The sequence below is a fragment of the Geosmithia morbida genome, assembly GCF_012550715.1.
Source record: "Geosmithia morbida isolate 1262 chromosome Unknown scaffold_18, whole genome shotgun sequence".
In the NCBI taxonomy this organism is placed as follows: Eukaryota; Fungi; Ascomycota; class Sordariomycetes; order Hypocreales; family Bionectriaceae; genus Geosmithia; species Geosmithia morbida.
In genome coordinates this window covers 194,699-209,508 of record NW_023336205.1, presented here as the reverse complement: position 1 = coordinate 209,508, position 14,810 = coordinate 194,699, and the positions used below count along the sequence as shown (strand labels likewise).

At 54.5% G+C, this 14,810-nt stretch overlaps 4 protein-coding genes across 4 annotated transcripts; 3 read left to right on the top strand and 1 right to left on the bottom strand.

Moving 5' to 3' along the window:
* Window positions 1–1,042: 1,042 nt before the first annotated feature.
* On the top strand, window positions 1,043–5,688 carry GMORB2_3433 (Crotonobetainyl-CoA:carnitine CoA-transferase CaiB; the record flags this gene model as incomplete). Its single annotated transcript, XM_035465409.1, has 8 exons — window positions 1,043–2,311; window positions 2,629–2,647; window positions 2,714–2,795; window positions 3,996–4,465; window positions 4,607–4,863; window positions 4,938–5,219; window positions 5,292–5,410; window positions 5,496–5,688. The coding sequence occupies 8 exons, from the start codon at window positions 1,043–1,045 to the stop codon at window positions 5,686–5,688; spliced, it is 2,691 nt and encodes an 896-aa protein (XP_035318674.1).
* A 735-nt stretch (window positions 5,689–6,423) lies between these two features.
* GMORB2_3432 (Acyl-CoA reductase or other NAD-dependent aldehyde dehydrogenase) lies at window positions 6,424–8,137 on the bottom strand (the record flags this gene model as incomplete). The annotated part of the gene is made up of 3 exons (XM_035465408.1): window positions 6,424–7,885; window positions 7,972–8,013; window positions 8,076–8,137. 3 exons carry the CDS (start codon window positions 8,135–8,137, stop codon window positions 6,424–6,426), a joined length of 1,566 nt encoding a protein of 521 aa, XP_035318673.1.
* Window positions 8,138–9,747: 1,610 nt separating this feature from the next.
* On the top strand, window positions 9,748–12,213 carry GMORB2_3431 (protein of unknown function (DUF1793); the record flags this gene model as incomplete). Its single annotated transcript, XM_035465407.1, has 7 exons — window positions 9,748–9,935; window positions 10,014–10,309; window positions 10,368–10,529; window positions 10,643–10,700; window positions 10,758–11,507; window positions 11,591–11,793; window positions 11,864–12,213. 7 exons carry the CDS (start codon window positions 9,748–9,750, stop codon window positions 12,211–12,213), a joined length of 2,007 nt encoding a protein of 668 aa, XP_035318672.1.
* Window positions 12,214–13,218: 1,005 nt separating this feature from the next.
* On the top strand, window positions 13,219–14,805 carry GMORB2_3430 (Conserved hypothetical, protein; the record flags this gene model as incomplete). The annotated part of the gene is made up of 4 exons (XM_035465406.1): window positions 13,219–13,400; window positions 13,524–13,815; window positions 13,938–14,170; window positions 14,277–14,805. The coding sequence occupies 4 exons, from the start codon at window positions 13,219–13,221 to the stop codon at window positions 14,803–14,805; spliced, it is 1,236 nt and encodes a 411-aa protein (XP_035318671.1).
* Between the last annotated feature and the right edge of the window lie 5 nt (window positions 14,806–14,810).

Sequence of the window (14,810 nt, the reverse complement as noted above, 5' to 3'; positions counted from 1 at the left end):
TTGCCTGAAACCTGGCGAGATGGTATATCATACGATATAATGCCTCTCTTCATCACATATAACTCCACTTTCCCTTCCTTAATACCCCTCTTTTTTCATTACCTTGAGCATCGACTCATTCCCCTCATTGGCCGGACCAATGAATTGGAGAAGAACTGTAACGATTGGAGATGTATCGAGACAACAATGCTGCTGCGCTATTGCTCTGATCTTTTCCGTCTTCGTCATCTGTTCTTCCCTCTTTTCCCCTCTCTTCTGAAAAGTATCTGTTTTTTTTTTTCCTTTCTGGATTTGGGGTCTGTCTCGCATTTCTTTCGAATTTTCGAGTACAACGCAATTGTCATGATACCCCCATATAAGTTTTTATTCGCTGTCATACGGGGACCCCGACAGCGACAGTGCCGTTACGCCATCGCTGGGACGGCGTGTTCGAACCGAGGACGTCCTGTTATTTTTTATTTTTTTTCACGACGACAATGCCGATGCGCTATCGTCTGAACAGGAAGCCTCGTGGGAGTTTCATTGTTATCATATTTTACATACATACACGCCTAGGCACATGTACGCGATTATATATATATATATATATGTGCTACGACGATATCCACAAACATATCTGACCACTCTCATACTCGTTAATAATGTACGCCCTCTGTTTCGGCCTTCGGGATTTTGATTACCCACCCGCGACGTGAGGCGCGTCATTGTGTGGAGATGGTTTCCCCGCACTCTCCGCATCTCCACTGACTAATCTGCCCATCTACTTATTACTGGAGAATGATTACTGGATAAAGGCTGCAGTGCACTAACAAATACCCCGTGGGTAACAGCTCGAATGCCCACTGCAAACCCCATAGAGAGCCCGCTAAGAGCCACCTACAGTGCCCCAGTGACCGCTCCCGAGAGTAACCGAGCTCCAACGTGAATCAGCTGTTTTCCAATCACCCCATCTTCTTCCCCCTCTCTTCCCTCTTCCCTCCTTCTCCTCCTTCTCCTCTCCTTCTTCTACTGAACCCATTGCCGTCTCTCTGCCCTCATTGCCATGCCTTCACCTTTTGTGAGACCGGCGACTCTTCGCCCAGCTGCTCAGCTGTCGCTGCTGCAGCCGAGGCCCACGTCGTCGCTCTGGGAGACGCGAGCCCAGCTCTCACGACGAGTACGACAAAACACCACCGCAACGACACGCCTCATGTCCTCCAAGCCTCGTGCATGGGACAGGGAGGGCCTTCCTCTCGAGGGAATCACCGTCGTCAGTCTGGAGCAGGCCATTTCCGCGCCCTTCTGCACGCGTCAGCTCGCCGAGATGGGCGCCCGTGTCATCAAGGTTGAGAGGCGGGGTGAGGGAGATTTCGCCCGCGGCTACGACAGGCGCGTGCGAGGCCAGTCGTCACACTTTGTCTGGACCAACCGCAGCAAGGAGTCGCTGGAGCTCGACGTCAAGAACCCCAAAGACCGCCGCGTCCTCGGCGAGCTGATTGAGCGCGCCGACGTGCTGGTGCAGAACCTGGCCCCCGGTGCGGCGTCGCGCCTGGGGCTGTCTTACAACAAGCTCAAGAGGGAGAATCCAGGGCTGATTGTGTGCAACATCTCGGGCTACGGGTCTGACGGCCCTTACCGCGACAAGAAGGCCTACGATCTGCTCGTCCAGAGCGAGGCCGGTCTCCTGTCGGTGACGGGCAGCGAGAGCGAGCCCGCCAAGGTGGGCATCTCGGTGGCGGACATTGCCGCGGGCACGTCGGCACTGCAGAACATCCTGGCGGCGCTGATGAGGCGCGGACGCACCGGAAAGGGCTCGCACATTGACGTGTCGATGCTCGAGGCCATGGCTGAGTGGATGTCGTACCCCATGTACTACGCCTTTGATGGTGCCGAGCCCCCGACGCGCGAGGGGGCCTCGCACGCTTCCATCTACCCTTACGGACCGTTTGACACCAAGACGACCCCGGTCATGATCGGCATCCAGAACGAGCGCGAGTGGGTGGCCCTGTGCACCGAAGTGCTGGGCGACCCCGCCCTGGCGTACGACGGCCGCTTCGCCGACAACACGCTCCGTTCCCAGAACCGCGTCGAGCTGCGCGACATCATCCACGGCGCCTTTTCCAAGCTCTCGGCTGAGGAGGTTCTGGCTAAGCTCGACGCCTCGGAGATTGCCAACGCCAAGGTCAACAGCATGCAAGACCTCTGGGACCACCCCCAGCTCGAGGCCAGGGGGCGGTGGACAGAGGTCGACACGCCTCAGGGCAAGATCCCCGCCCTCAAGCCCGCGGGCATCACGGACGATTCGCTCTACCGCATGGGACCTGTTCCCAGCGTCGGGCAGCACAATCAGAAGATCATTGAGGAGCTTGGCCTGACGGACTATGAGGATAGGAAGTAGAGGACAGGAAGCGAGAGACATATTATGCAGACATACAAACACACGCACACACACACACACACATGCATTTTTCTTTTTCGCCGACATTTGCTCTTGTTTCTTTTTGTATTCATTCATCCGTATTCTGACCATGTAGTCAGGCACGGCAGCACGGAGAGACATAGCTAGATGCCAGAGAAGACAATTTTTTCTTTCAGCACTTGATTTACTTTTTTCCCACCCCTTACTTTCCCTAATCGACTGAGTAATAGCAGTACCGTGCGTTTCTTGGTATGTCTCGTGTCTTGTTTCTTTCGCTCCCTTGATTTATTTTTGCGTACTTCAATCAGAACCCAGACACGACCCGAGAGAGCGCCCCCAAGAGGGGGAGGGGGGTTAACGAGACTAACGAATGGCGATGGCGTCACACTGACCCGAGGTCAGACAAGATACAACATGATGCGTACATGGCTAGAACGGCACGGGATTGTGACGACTAGACCAACAGAACAGTCGGCCGCTTGTACTCCGCTCCCTCCCCCTAAACGGGTTAAACGGTACTTTTCTAGTATGGTTTACCTCCTCATACTGCATAGTCGCATTCATCACTACTACGTCTATGCCATCCTCTCTGCGAGGATAGTTCCCAATAGACGGAGGAATAACTCTACAGTAATAGTAATGGTAGATAAAGAAATAAAAAGTAAAACTTGTGGAAACGGCACACTGCAGCTGCAGCTGGGAAAAAAGGCAATAAACATCTGTCTGATCAAGAAGCCAACATCGATCAACTAGCTTGTCCTGATGTTGGCGACAAAAAGCCATTCCTCGCTCCGTTTCTTCTCTCCCACTCTCCCCTTCTCTCTCTCCGTTTCTTTTCTCTCTCTACCCTCTCTCTCTACCCTCTCCCTCTCTCTCTCTCTCTCTCTGAGTGTGTGTGTGTGTGTGTGTTCCCCCCTCCCTCTTCTCTTGCCACCACCACTTCCCCCGTCCATCCAATCAACTACCCTGACCACCCTCTTCTGTTTACTATATCCCTGCAACCCCAGACGGCACCTAGATCTGATCCCCGTGGGGTAAGGAGGAAGAGACGAGAGAAAAAGGCGGGGAAAGCTTGAGATCGAAGGAGAGGAGAGGAGAGGTATAAGTCATCTGATCGACAGGTCATATAACCCATATAACATACTCCCTCACCTCTTTTCTCCCTCGTTGTTTTTTTCCCTCTGTCTTGTCTCTTTTTTTTTTTCATTTGGCAATACGATTGCTCTCTCTCTCTCTCTCTCTTCTCTTTCTCCTTTGCTTTCTTACCCATCATGTCTACTACAAAGGTCGACGAAGCGGGACAGCAGGTCGAGTTCCAGAAATCCGCCGACATGGAGGACGTCAGACGCGACCAGGACAGCATGATTGATGAGAGGCTGGATAGGAGACTTGATCGCAAGTTTGACGCTCACATCATGCCATGGTTATTTGGAATCTGGTAAGCTCTCGTCTCTCTCTCTCTCTTTCTCTCTCTCTCTCTCTTTCTCTCTCTCTCTCTCTTTCTCTCTCTCTCTCTCGGAGGATATGCGCGTTCTGTCATTTTAAATGATTGTGTACTTTCGCCGTACATGCATGTATGCTGACTCTTACCATCTAGGCTCTTTGCATTCATCGATCGATCCAACATCGGCAACGCCAAGATTGACGGACTGACAGAGGACCTGGGCATAGCAGAAGGAAGCAAGTTCAACGTCGCCCTGCTGATCTTCTACATCCCCTATGTCCTGGTTGACGTGCCGAGTAATTGGATCGTCAAGCGTGTCAAGGCCGGCATCTACCTCCCTGCGCTCATCACGTCATGGGGCATCGTGTGCACCTTTCTGGGCTTCACCAAATCCTACGCCGGCCTGGTCATCTGCCGGATCCTCCTCGGCCTGTTCGAAGGTGGCCTCCTGGGCGGCATACTCGTGTACCTGTCCATGTGGTACCGACGGCACCGCATGCTCTTTCGCATCGGTCTCTTCTACTGTGCCGCTCCTCTGTCTGGTGCGTTTGGAGGACTGTTGGCCACCGGGTTGGCGCAGATCGAGTACGGCGGGTATAATCGGTGGCCATGGATTTTCTTCAGTACGCTTCTCTCTCTCTCCCTCTCCCTCTCTCTCTCTCTCTCTCCCCTTTCCCCTTTTTTATCTCATCACACACACAGCCTCTCTTCCTTTTGGTTTTGGTTCACGGTCATGATCTAACAATGGGTTAAAACGAATTCAGTCGAAGGCGCCATCACCACCGTATTTGGCCTAGTATGCTTCGCCGTCATGCCAAACACCCCCGCCGACGCCAAGTTTCTCACCCACGAGGAGCGAGTGGCTGCCATGAACCGTCTCCAGGAAGACTACCACGGTGCCACGGCCATCAGGGACGTCAACGAGGAGAAGTTCGACTGGCATTGGGTTAGGATGGCACTCACGGCGCCCCAGACGTACTTTTGTTCCATAATCTGGTTCATGGTTCTCATTCCTCTCTATGTCAGTTCCTCCCTGTCTCTTGACAAGTAGCGGGGAGATCGAGATTGCTGATCTGGGTGTGAATCGGCTTGCAGAGTTTCTCCCTCTTCCTCCCGAGCATCATCCGCGGACTGGGGTACCACTCCACGCGGGCCCAGCTCTTTACTGCGCCGCCCAACGCGGCCTCCTTCCTCACGGTCATCGGCCTGTCATTTGTCTCCGACAGGGTTGCCTACCGCGGCCCGTTCATAGCACTGGGCAATCTGGTCGGTATAGGGGGTTACATTATGCTTCTGGTGGCGGATCGGAATACCGTTCGCTATGGCGGGACGTTTCTCGTTGCTGTCGGCGTGTTTCCCTGCGCAGCCATGGTCATGGTACGCTCATCGATTTACTATCCTCTTCTTCCGCTTCTGTCAGGGACCGGATACTGACTCTGCCATCATAAGGGCTGGCTTTCGAATAACCTGGCACCTCATTATACTAGAGCCACCGGTCTGGGGGCCCAGGTTGCCTTGGCCAACCTTGCTGCATTTCCGGCTACATTCATCTACCGGTCTCAAGATGAGTACGTTTTTCTTTCTTTCTTTCTCATCTCTCTGTTGTCTATTTTTTTTTTAAAAAAAAAAACCCCATATTCTAACAAAATCCAGACCCGAGTACACCCTAGGACACGCCGTTAGTCTTGGTGCCCTAGTCTTATGCCTCATCACCGTGTGTGCCCAGATGGCTTACTGCCAGTGGGAGAATGCCAAGAGGAATCGTGGGGAGAGGGATCAACGTCTTATCGAAGGGAATCCCAGTCGTCTGGGTCACCGCCATCCGTCTTTTACATACACTCTTTAGCACATGTAGTAGCTGGAGTTGTCTGTGTCTGTACAATAAGATTAGATGAGTGTCTCGCGTCTAGTACTGATTCTAGTAATACTATGTATCTACACGTTCAACGTTGTGTATGGTATATTACATGTACTTGTGTGCTGTATCTTGTACAACAGATACGGAGAGCGATTATTAAATGTCTCCCAGGTTTTTATTCCTTGAAGGGTTTTGAGGTATCCCTAAACACCAACATCATATATCGCAATATGTCACAAGTACATACAGGCAAATCAGCAAGACACGTGCCACTGCCCACTCACCTGTTTCACCTGCATCATCCCCTTGTCCCCTTTACTCAATCGGGTGAGAAGTTGACAAATGTGTGAGTCACAATGGTTGTTGAGAGGTACAATAGACTATCTCGGACGAATGTCACTGCAGGTGATGAGCCGTCTGCCCCTGGAGTCTCGGACGTCATGAGAGAGTTCCACTCCTCCTCATTGATCGATAAACCTTGGTTTCATCAGATGGGATGGCTTTGTGGGGAAGAGGCTTGAGGCTAGGAGCCTAGAGAGCACGTAAAAAAATCCTTATTCTTTTCTTTCTCGTACATGTAGACGACAACAGCAACAACAACACCGAGGCAGAGCGCCAGTTGTAATTCCATAGACTGCCAACAAGTTTTCTTCTATAATCTGACGTGCATCCAATGTTTCCGATGCATGTAGGATAGATTGAGGGAAAACACTTCGCTGACGCTCAGCCATAGCGAACCTGGCCGCTTCCTTGGCGGAACCAGTCCTCCGTAGAGATGGCCTCCTCGGCAGAGGCATAGTTGATGATGGTGCTCTTGGTAGTGGTATAAGCATGGTAAGCCTCGACTCCGTTCTCGCTCCCAACGCCGCTGGCGCTCGTCGCACTGCCCCAAGGGCTGCTGGGGTCGTTCCGGTGGTGGGTGTTGACCCATACGATTCCGGATTCGACAGCCTTCGACACGCGATGGGCCTGGCTGAGATCAGTCGTCCAGATGGCGGCGCCGAGCCCGAACTGGCTGTCGTTGGCGAGCTCAATGGCCTCCTGCTCGGTATCGAAGCCGGCCACGACGACGACGGGACCGAAAGCCTCCTCCTTCCAGATGTCGGTCCTGAGAATGGTATTCTCACCTTGCGTGCCTGCGGAGGCCAGGATGGTGGCCGGGTAGTAGTAGCCCCTTGTGAAGTCATATCCGTCCAGAGCTGACGTGCCGGACAGACGCTGGCCGCCGCACACGGTTGTAGAGTGGAGGCTTGCCTTGGCCTGGTCGACGAGGCGCTCGACGTGGGCCAGCTGTTTCGCCGACACGAGAGGCCCCATCGTCGAAGATGGATTCGACGGGGATCCCATGCGGTCGGTAATCGACTGAGCCTTGCACCTGAGCTTATCGACCAGGGGTCCGATGATGGACTTCTGCACGATGATGCGCGTCGCTGCCACGCAGGTCTGTCCGCTGGCGACAAAGGCGCCAAAGGCGATACCGTTGACGGCCGCGTCGAGGTTGGCCTGCTCGAAGACAATGACGGGGGCCTTCCCGCCCAGCTCGGCCGTGTAGCGCGCGAGGTTGCCGCCGACGATGGACCCGATGGCCCTTCCCGCGGCAGTACCGCCCGTCACATCCACCTTGCGCACGAGCGGGCTGCCGACGAGCCGCTTGCCCGTCGTGGCCCCTAGCCCGGGCACGACGTTGAAGACGCCGTTCGGGAGCCCCGCCCGCTGCAGGATGGGACCGAGGAGCACCGTCGTCAACGGCGTGAGCTCGCTCGGCTTGACAATGACCGAATTTCCCGCGGCGAGGGCGGGCGCCAGCTTCTTTACGGCGATGAGGAGCGGGTGGTTGAAGGGTGTGATCTGCACGACGACGCCGAGGGCCACCCTCTCGACCCAGTTGTGAAGCTTTCCCGACGTAGGCAACACGGGGCGCTCCTCGGTCCGGAGCACCGCCGCGTAGTACTTGAACCACCGCACCAGCGAGGGCACCTGGGCTTGCATCTCGCGCACGGCGCGTCCAGTCTGGGCCACCTCGAGGGAGATCAAGCTCTGCATCTCCTGCGTGAGGCAGTCGGCTGCTCTCTCCAGGACGTCGGCCCGCTCATGCCGAGAGCACCGGGACCACACGCCTGACTTGAAGGTCGAATGGGCTGTGATCACGGCGTTGTCGACATCGACATCCGAGGCTGTATGACATCTGTGTACGGATTTGTCTTAGGAGCTGAAGAGTCATGATTTGGGGGCGCGGGGGGGTGAGGTGAGTTCAGGTTGTTAATCGCTCACTCTGCAATCATTTCCCCCGTCGCGGGGTTCTCGACGGCAATACTAAACTGTGTGATCAGTAAGCTGGATCTGAAAGCTGAGGGTGGGCCTCTCCGTCAACTCACCGTTCACCACTGCCGTCGATGTACTTGCCGCCAACCCACAGCTGATATGTTGGTGGTGTCATGTTGTATTCGGTTACTTGAAGGGTGCTTCTCTTGAGGTGCGAGTGTGAGTGGGATGGATATGAGGGGTTGGGAGATAAGGGTCTTGATATGTATCAATACCAGCGAATCTACGGATTACTCCGAGCAGGAAGCAAGAAGTATTGTATAGTTGACCATCAAGATGACATACGCCAACATTGGTACACGTACTTTGAAATAGACAGTAAAGGGAACAAGATCGGTCTTTGTCGGTAAAGACAGGAAGTATCACCAGCATCAAAGGTCAATCACAGCTTCATGTGATATACAGACATTGAATGCATGCAGCTGCATAAAACCTCTCCCTTAGTATAGACTGATTCAAGAGACATGCATGTATCTTTCTGTATCCTTGAGCCTTGATTCCGTTTGGAACTATAGGTAACGAAACTGATATCAATCTTACCATATAGACGCCTTGAATTACCAAAAGCCCGTATCAGTACTGCATCGAACCTCATCTTCCCCTCTTCTCGTGCTTCTTCTCGAGTTCAGTTATGTGGCTCTCGCTCATCAATACACCATCGTCTGATTCTACTCTTATCATGTGCTCCCTCGGCAGCGTTTCCCTTCATCCATCCACATGCCCTTCCGTTTCCATCATCCCGACCTTTCTGGCCTGTGAAGTCGTGGAAATAGCCCCTCTGCCGACGAGCATCGTAACGTATGAAAGCAACAGCTGCATCATCCTCCCAAGTCTTCAAGGATTAGTTATGGTTCCCATACATATGAAAGGGGCCACGCCCAATCCATAGCAGTCTATCTCGACGTACTGGAGCAATTCCTGGGGGAAGGGAGTGATAAATGAGGAAAGGATGGATCCGATGGCCCTTTCCAGCGAGGTGACGATGACACTGATCATATGAAGTAATGCCTAGACCCTAGACGCATCAGACGGCTGTCATCCAACTTGGCTGGCGCCCTCGGCCTATGAGAATCTGAACGGCCCGGCGAGATCCGGGGGCTGGAAAGGTCTTATCTCTACTATTTTGATGCCGTAAGTTCGGTCAAGGTCGTCAGCAGACCCGTTGCCATCACGGACGTTGCAAGCAACAAGCCTCACGGGCCATACCACCCGCACGCCACATTCTGCCGGTACAACGTCGCATCCGGAATGCGATGACGACCCTGTTTCAGCCAGAGAAGTAAAGCTTCTGGCAATATAAGGCATGCAAGGATGGGCTAGGCATGTCAGGCCATCTTCGATCAAATGGTCTTTCCAAGAGCCAAACACGTGCAGACTGTCTCTTCTCGCAACTACACGGAGCACCAACGGTCGTGATACTCTTACATCTGGACGAGAGCCGATCGACTCAACCAAGATGGGATTGATTGCAACCGCTAACAGCAAACGCTGAGAACCAATGCGCCGCCACCCATAGGAAGTTGACGATACAGCAGCAAGACTTTCCCCTATTCTCTCTAGTCAAGGTTTCCCTTTCCCAACTCTGACACAAAGGTGCGTCTCACTGCCTACATAGCGTAGCTCTCATCGCTCTCGTATATATTACTTGGCTGACCCGGAGCCCACTTACCTCCCAAACCCGAAGCACGGTACCGTATTCGTCGTCTCCTGCATGTATTGAACATCATGCGTCTGACTACACTCTTCGGGGCGGTTGCCTGCGTCTTCCAAGTGCAAGCCCTGTCTGAATTTCTCCCAGTCAGGGCTCCCTCGGTTCCTCTGGCTGTTCGCTCCCCCTATCTCAACACATGGTTGAATGGCCCAAAGGGTGAATCAAAGGGCTACTTGGCGGGACAATGGGCTCAGTTCTGGACGTGGGTTATCTCTTCCTCCATAGTGCGGAGCTCCCACGTGTTTCACTCCATTCGCCAGCTGACAGATGACTCTCCCAGTGGTGCAGCCCTTGGCTGGCAAGGTTTCGTCAAGGTCGACGGGGAGAACTTCAACTGGATGGGTGCCCATCCCGGCGTACCGCTCGTTGACCAAGTGTCCCTGGAGTATACCTCTACCAAGACCATATTCACCATGCGCGTGGGCACAAAGATAGAGATGAGGATCGAGTTCCTCACGCCCGTTTTCCCCGACGATATTAAACGGCAGTCCATGACATCGTCCTACCTCGAAGTTGCTGTCAAGTCCATTGACGGCAAGGCTCACGACGTTCAGCTGTACGCTGACGTATCCGGCCGTTAGTTCCTACCCATCCCCCCCCCGTCAGAGACAGGATGATGTTGACTTCTGCATAGAATGGGCCTCGGGTGATCCAAGTGCAGGCCTCGAGTGGGCCAACGGTACGCAAGATGGTGTCATATACCATAAGTTCTGGCGGGCCCAGCAGCGTGTTTTCGAAGAGACGGTCGAACAGGCTTCCTGGGGTAATTGGTATTGGGCTACCACGGACACGGCAAGTCTTCCCATCTCTCGCCCTCTATCCGCCGTCATACTCTTCCTAACACCTCTCCACAGCCGGGTCGAACATACCAGTCCGGGTCTGACAATGTCGTACGGGGGACCTTTCTAGATGAGGGTGCTTTGGCTAACACGATGGATCGAAACTTCCGTCCCATCGAAAGAGATTGGTGAGACTTGGACCTGAACATTCATGGTTCAGACAACGCCGGCTGACACTCTTGCAGGCCGGTGTTTGGGCTTGCCCATAATCTTGGACCCGTCTCCGACGGGTGGGAGCGATCTCTGTTCACCATCGGCTATACGCAGGAGGTGGCCACCCAGTTCGTAGGCGCATCCAAGCAGGCCCAGAATCTCACCTCGTACTGGAGGCAGTACTACAGCGAGCAGAGCCTCGTCTCCGTCTTCTTCCACGACTGGGCCCACGCACAGGAAGCTTCGACGCGTCTCGACAGGAAGGTGGCCGACGACTCGACGGCGGCGGCCGGCAGAGACTACCTGACCCTCACCAGCCTCACTGTCCGGCAGACGTTTGGAGCTCTGGCCTTTACCGGGAGCGGGGACGACGTCATGGTGTGGCAGAAGGAGATCAGCTCGGGCAGCTTCATTCAGACGGTCGACGTCATCTTCCCGACCTGGCCATTTATGCTCTACTTCAACCCCAATCTCATCAGGTGGTCGCTGTCATCCCTGGTAGAGAACCAGGAGGCAGGCAACTACCCCAACGACAGTGCCATGCACGACCTCGGTCGGTACCCGAATGCCCTGGGCTATCCGGATGGCAACGACTGGCCCATGCCGCTGGAGGAATCGGCAAACATGGTCATCATGATGCTGTCGTACGCGCAGAAGATGGGTGATACGGCCTACCTGCGGCAGCACCAGAGGATCCTCGAGAAATGGGGACAGCACCTGGTGGATAATTCTCGGGTCCCCGTGAATCAGATGACCACCGACGACTTTGCCGGCAGCGCAGCGTACGGGCTGCCTCCCCTCTTCATCTCTCTACCTCTCTCTACCTCTTCATTCGCTTGCTGACATGTCGAAATCACGACGACAGGAACCAGACAAACCTCGCCCTCAAGGGAATCATTGCCTTGCGCGCCATGGGAGAGGTCGAGAACCTTCTTGCAGCCCGGAACCAGCAGCAGACGTACACGACCGTGGCGGGGGAGTATCTCGACTTCTGGATCGCCAACGCCATGAACGCGAATGCCTCGACGCCCCGCGCCATGCTGCAGTACAACGTCCCCAACTCGTATAGTACGTTCAATCCCGCGATCGTGGGCAGCAAGGAAGAAGGATCGTGAGCTGACAGGTCGCCGAAATAAAGATCTTCTCTACAACCTTTATGCCGACAGGGCTCTACGCCTACGCTTTGTCCCCGAGTCGGTGTACGATGCACAGAGCAAGTTCTACCCGACCGTCCTTGGGGAGTACGGCATCGTCCTCGACACGCGCAACGACTGGACAAAGCTGGACTGGGAGATGTTCTCCGCGGCAGTGGCCTCGCGCGAGACGTGCGCCATGGTTGTCGAGACAATTGCCCGCTGGATTGGACAGTCGCCGACGGATCGTGCCCTGACGGATCTGTACGATGTGCGTACAGGGGACTTTCCGTCGGCGAGGCTATTTACCGCACGACCTGTCGTGGGAGGAGCCTTTTCGATTCTCGCACTGTGATTGGTCTCTTGTTCTTGATTTCTCTTTCTCTGTTCTTATGATATGGCTTGTCCATCCCCGACTTGACCTTTGTAAGTGAGAGCTGGGGTGAGAGCTGGGGTGACTTGTTGTTCTAAAAGTTGACGACAAAGAAGCCTTGAGATGGTGTGGGGTTGGAAAAAAGAAGAAGAGAATGGAATTGCCTACCTTTTTTTTGATCCATGAAGAAAAAAGAGAGAGAAAAAAGTATTAAATTGAGAAGAATGAGGCTAAGATGTATTGATGCTCGTAATACTTGCTGACCCCTGCACTAGTTTGATACTATTTTAGGTGGGAAACTACAATCAGCTAGCTACTCGTAATACTGGTGAAGGTATTTCATGGATTCTTCTCGGGATACTACAGATAAAGGGAAGAAGACGATTCTGCTCTCGCCGTACCTTCGAATCAAACCCGTCAGATTACCAAGAGAAGCCTACTTGAAAAGAAAACCCACTATAACAGTAATGTGAGGCATGCCATTTGTCGTATTTATATGTCGCCTTCTTGGGTACCGGCCATGCATGTAGATGTAGGGTGGACGGAGGAACGGCACGGCGGGGTTGTCAGTCTTGGTCTCAGTTTTTCCTCGTCTATTGCCGGGGAAAGGTAATGATAATATAGGAGGATGAGCCACAAGATCAGAATCTGTTCTTGTCTGTGACGATCTCTGGCAGTGAACAAGAGAAAAGAAAAGAAAACAGATGATAGTAGTAGCAGTAGGAAAGAAGAGGGAACTGACTTGACCTTGGACGGAAGCCAACTCCGGTATACCCCCCGAACGGTAAGAACGGCCCCTCCCTCCTCCGCTTATCGGCTGTCCGTCCCGTTTATCAATCAAGGAGTTCTTTTGCTGCCCCTCTACCGTTTCACACACACACCACACACACACACACCACACATACACACACAAACCGCATCTCCCACACACGCTTTCGCCCATGATTACTCGCTTTATTCTTGACATAGGAAACGCACACCGGATTCATGGCTCGTTTCATTGACCTGGAAGACGAAGAGGAGGAAGATGTCGGCATATCAGCGGCAGAGAATCTCCGTCGTAGCTTCCAGCAGCATCATCTCTCGTCCACGCAAGCCGCCGCCGCCGACGACGTCACAGCCGCTAACAAGACGGTAGATGTCGTGCGTACCAGCAATGCCGCTACACGGTCATTTCAATGCTATCCGTACATCTTCCCCTCTCCTATTCTTTCACCATCCGTTCATATCCCTACCCTTTTTTTTTTAAAAAAAAAAACAATAATTACTGATGGCATGGTATATGCATGCAGCATCGTCCAGTCTATAGTGTCCAATATCGACCTCAACACCCTCGACTCCCTCGCCCGAACGAGCTTCTACATCCACGACGGCCTGGTGCAGAACCGCCAGGTGCTCATCTCGTCGGCGCTGCGCTGCGTGAACGAGCACGTCCCGGTGGATAAGGACGAGACACTCCGCTTCCGGGCCCGCGCGGGCAACTGGTACTACATGGAGGATGGGAGGGGCTACAACGGCAAGGCAGGCCATTGTGCAAGGGATATGGTTGGGGGCTGTCGACGTTGCGGCAAGGTGATATGCAGGGTGAGTGCTCACTTCTTGATGAGGTGTCAATCCTTTCCAGGGAACGCGGGCAATGCGCAGAAGACCACAGAAAAACAAACAAGCGACAGTGAATTAATCATGGGAAAAAAAAAAAAACACAGAACTGCTCCATCAAACCTCCCGCCACTATCCGTGAACGCCACCGTCGTCTGTGCAGCGCCTGTACAAAGGCTCCCATATCTACCCTCGCCAAACCCCCTCTGGATCCGGAGCTGACATTGAGCTCGTCGGAGCTGGTCCGCCGCTCGGTGTGTCTGTGCCATACGGCCGAGGGGGTGTGGCTGTGCCAGCCCTGCGGACGCGGTATCCGTGCTGCAGACCACGAGTACCAACGGTATGTCGTCGTCTCTCCACCTCCCTCCCTCCCCCTCCCCTCCTCCATCCTACATGGCACCCTTGCCATCCGTCCCACCCGCAGAAGACACTGACGTGCTGTGCAGCATATGGCGTTGGCGCAGCCATTACGGCGAAGTCCTGGGCGGATTGGGCACGGGCATAGGCGACGGGGACAGGGGCGTCATCTGCGGTCGCGAGGGTGACTGCTGCGCCGCCAAGGAGCGCGAGCACGAGATCGACTGCGATGCCGAGGACGCCAGGGACAGCAACGCGTCTTCCTGGGCAGAGGTTCTGTCCCCCTCGCCGTCCACCACGTCGACCAACCCCCCCTCACCCGAGGGTCCCACCGGCGGTCCGCTGGGCTCCGTCATCCGGCAGCACGACGGCCGCGGCGGCCGCACGCCGTCGCCCCAGCTGCGCACGGGGTACCAGAGGCACGAGATCGAGGGGATAGGTGGCGTGGTCAAGAGGAAGCTCGTGCGCATGGTGCGCGTGGGCGCCTGTGTCCCCGAGTACGACGACGAGAATGGGCCGGGGAGGAGGGCCCTCGACAGCGAGGTTGCCGGCGAGAGGAGGAGCTGGTGCGGCTGGTGCTGGAGGGCTATCCCCGGACGAGAGGATCTGGAGGCATAGCTGGC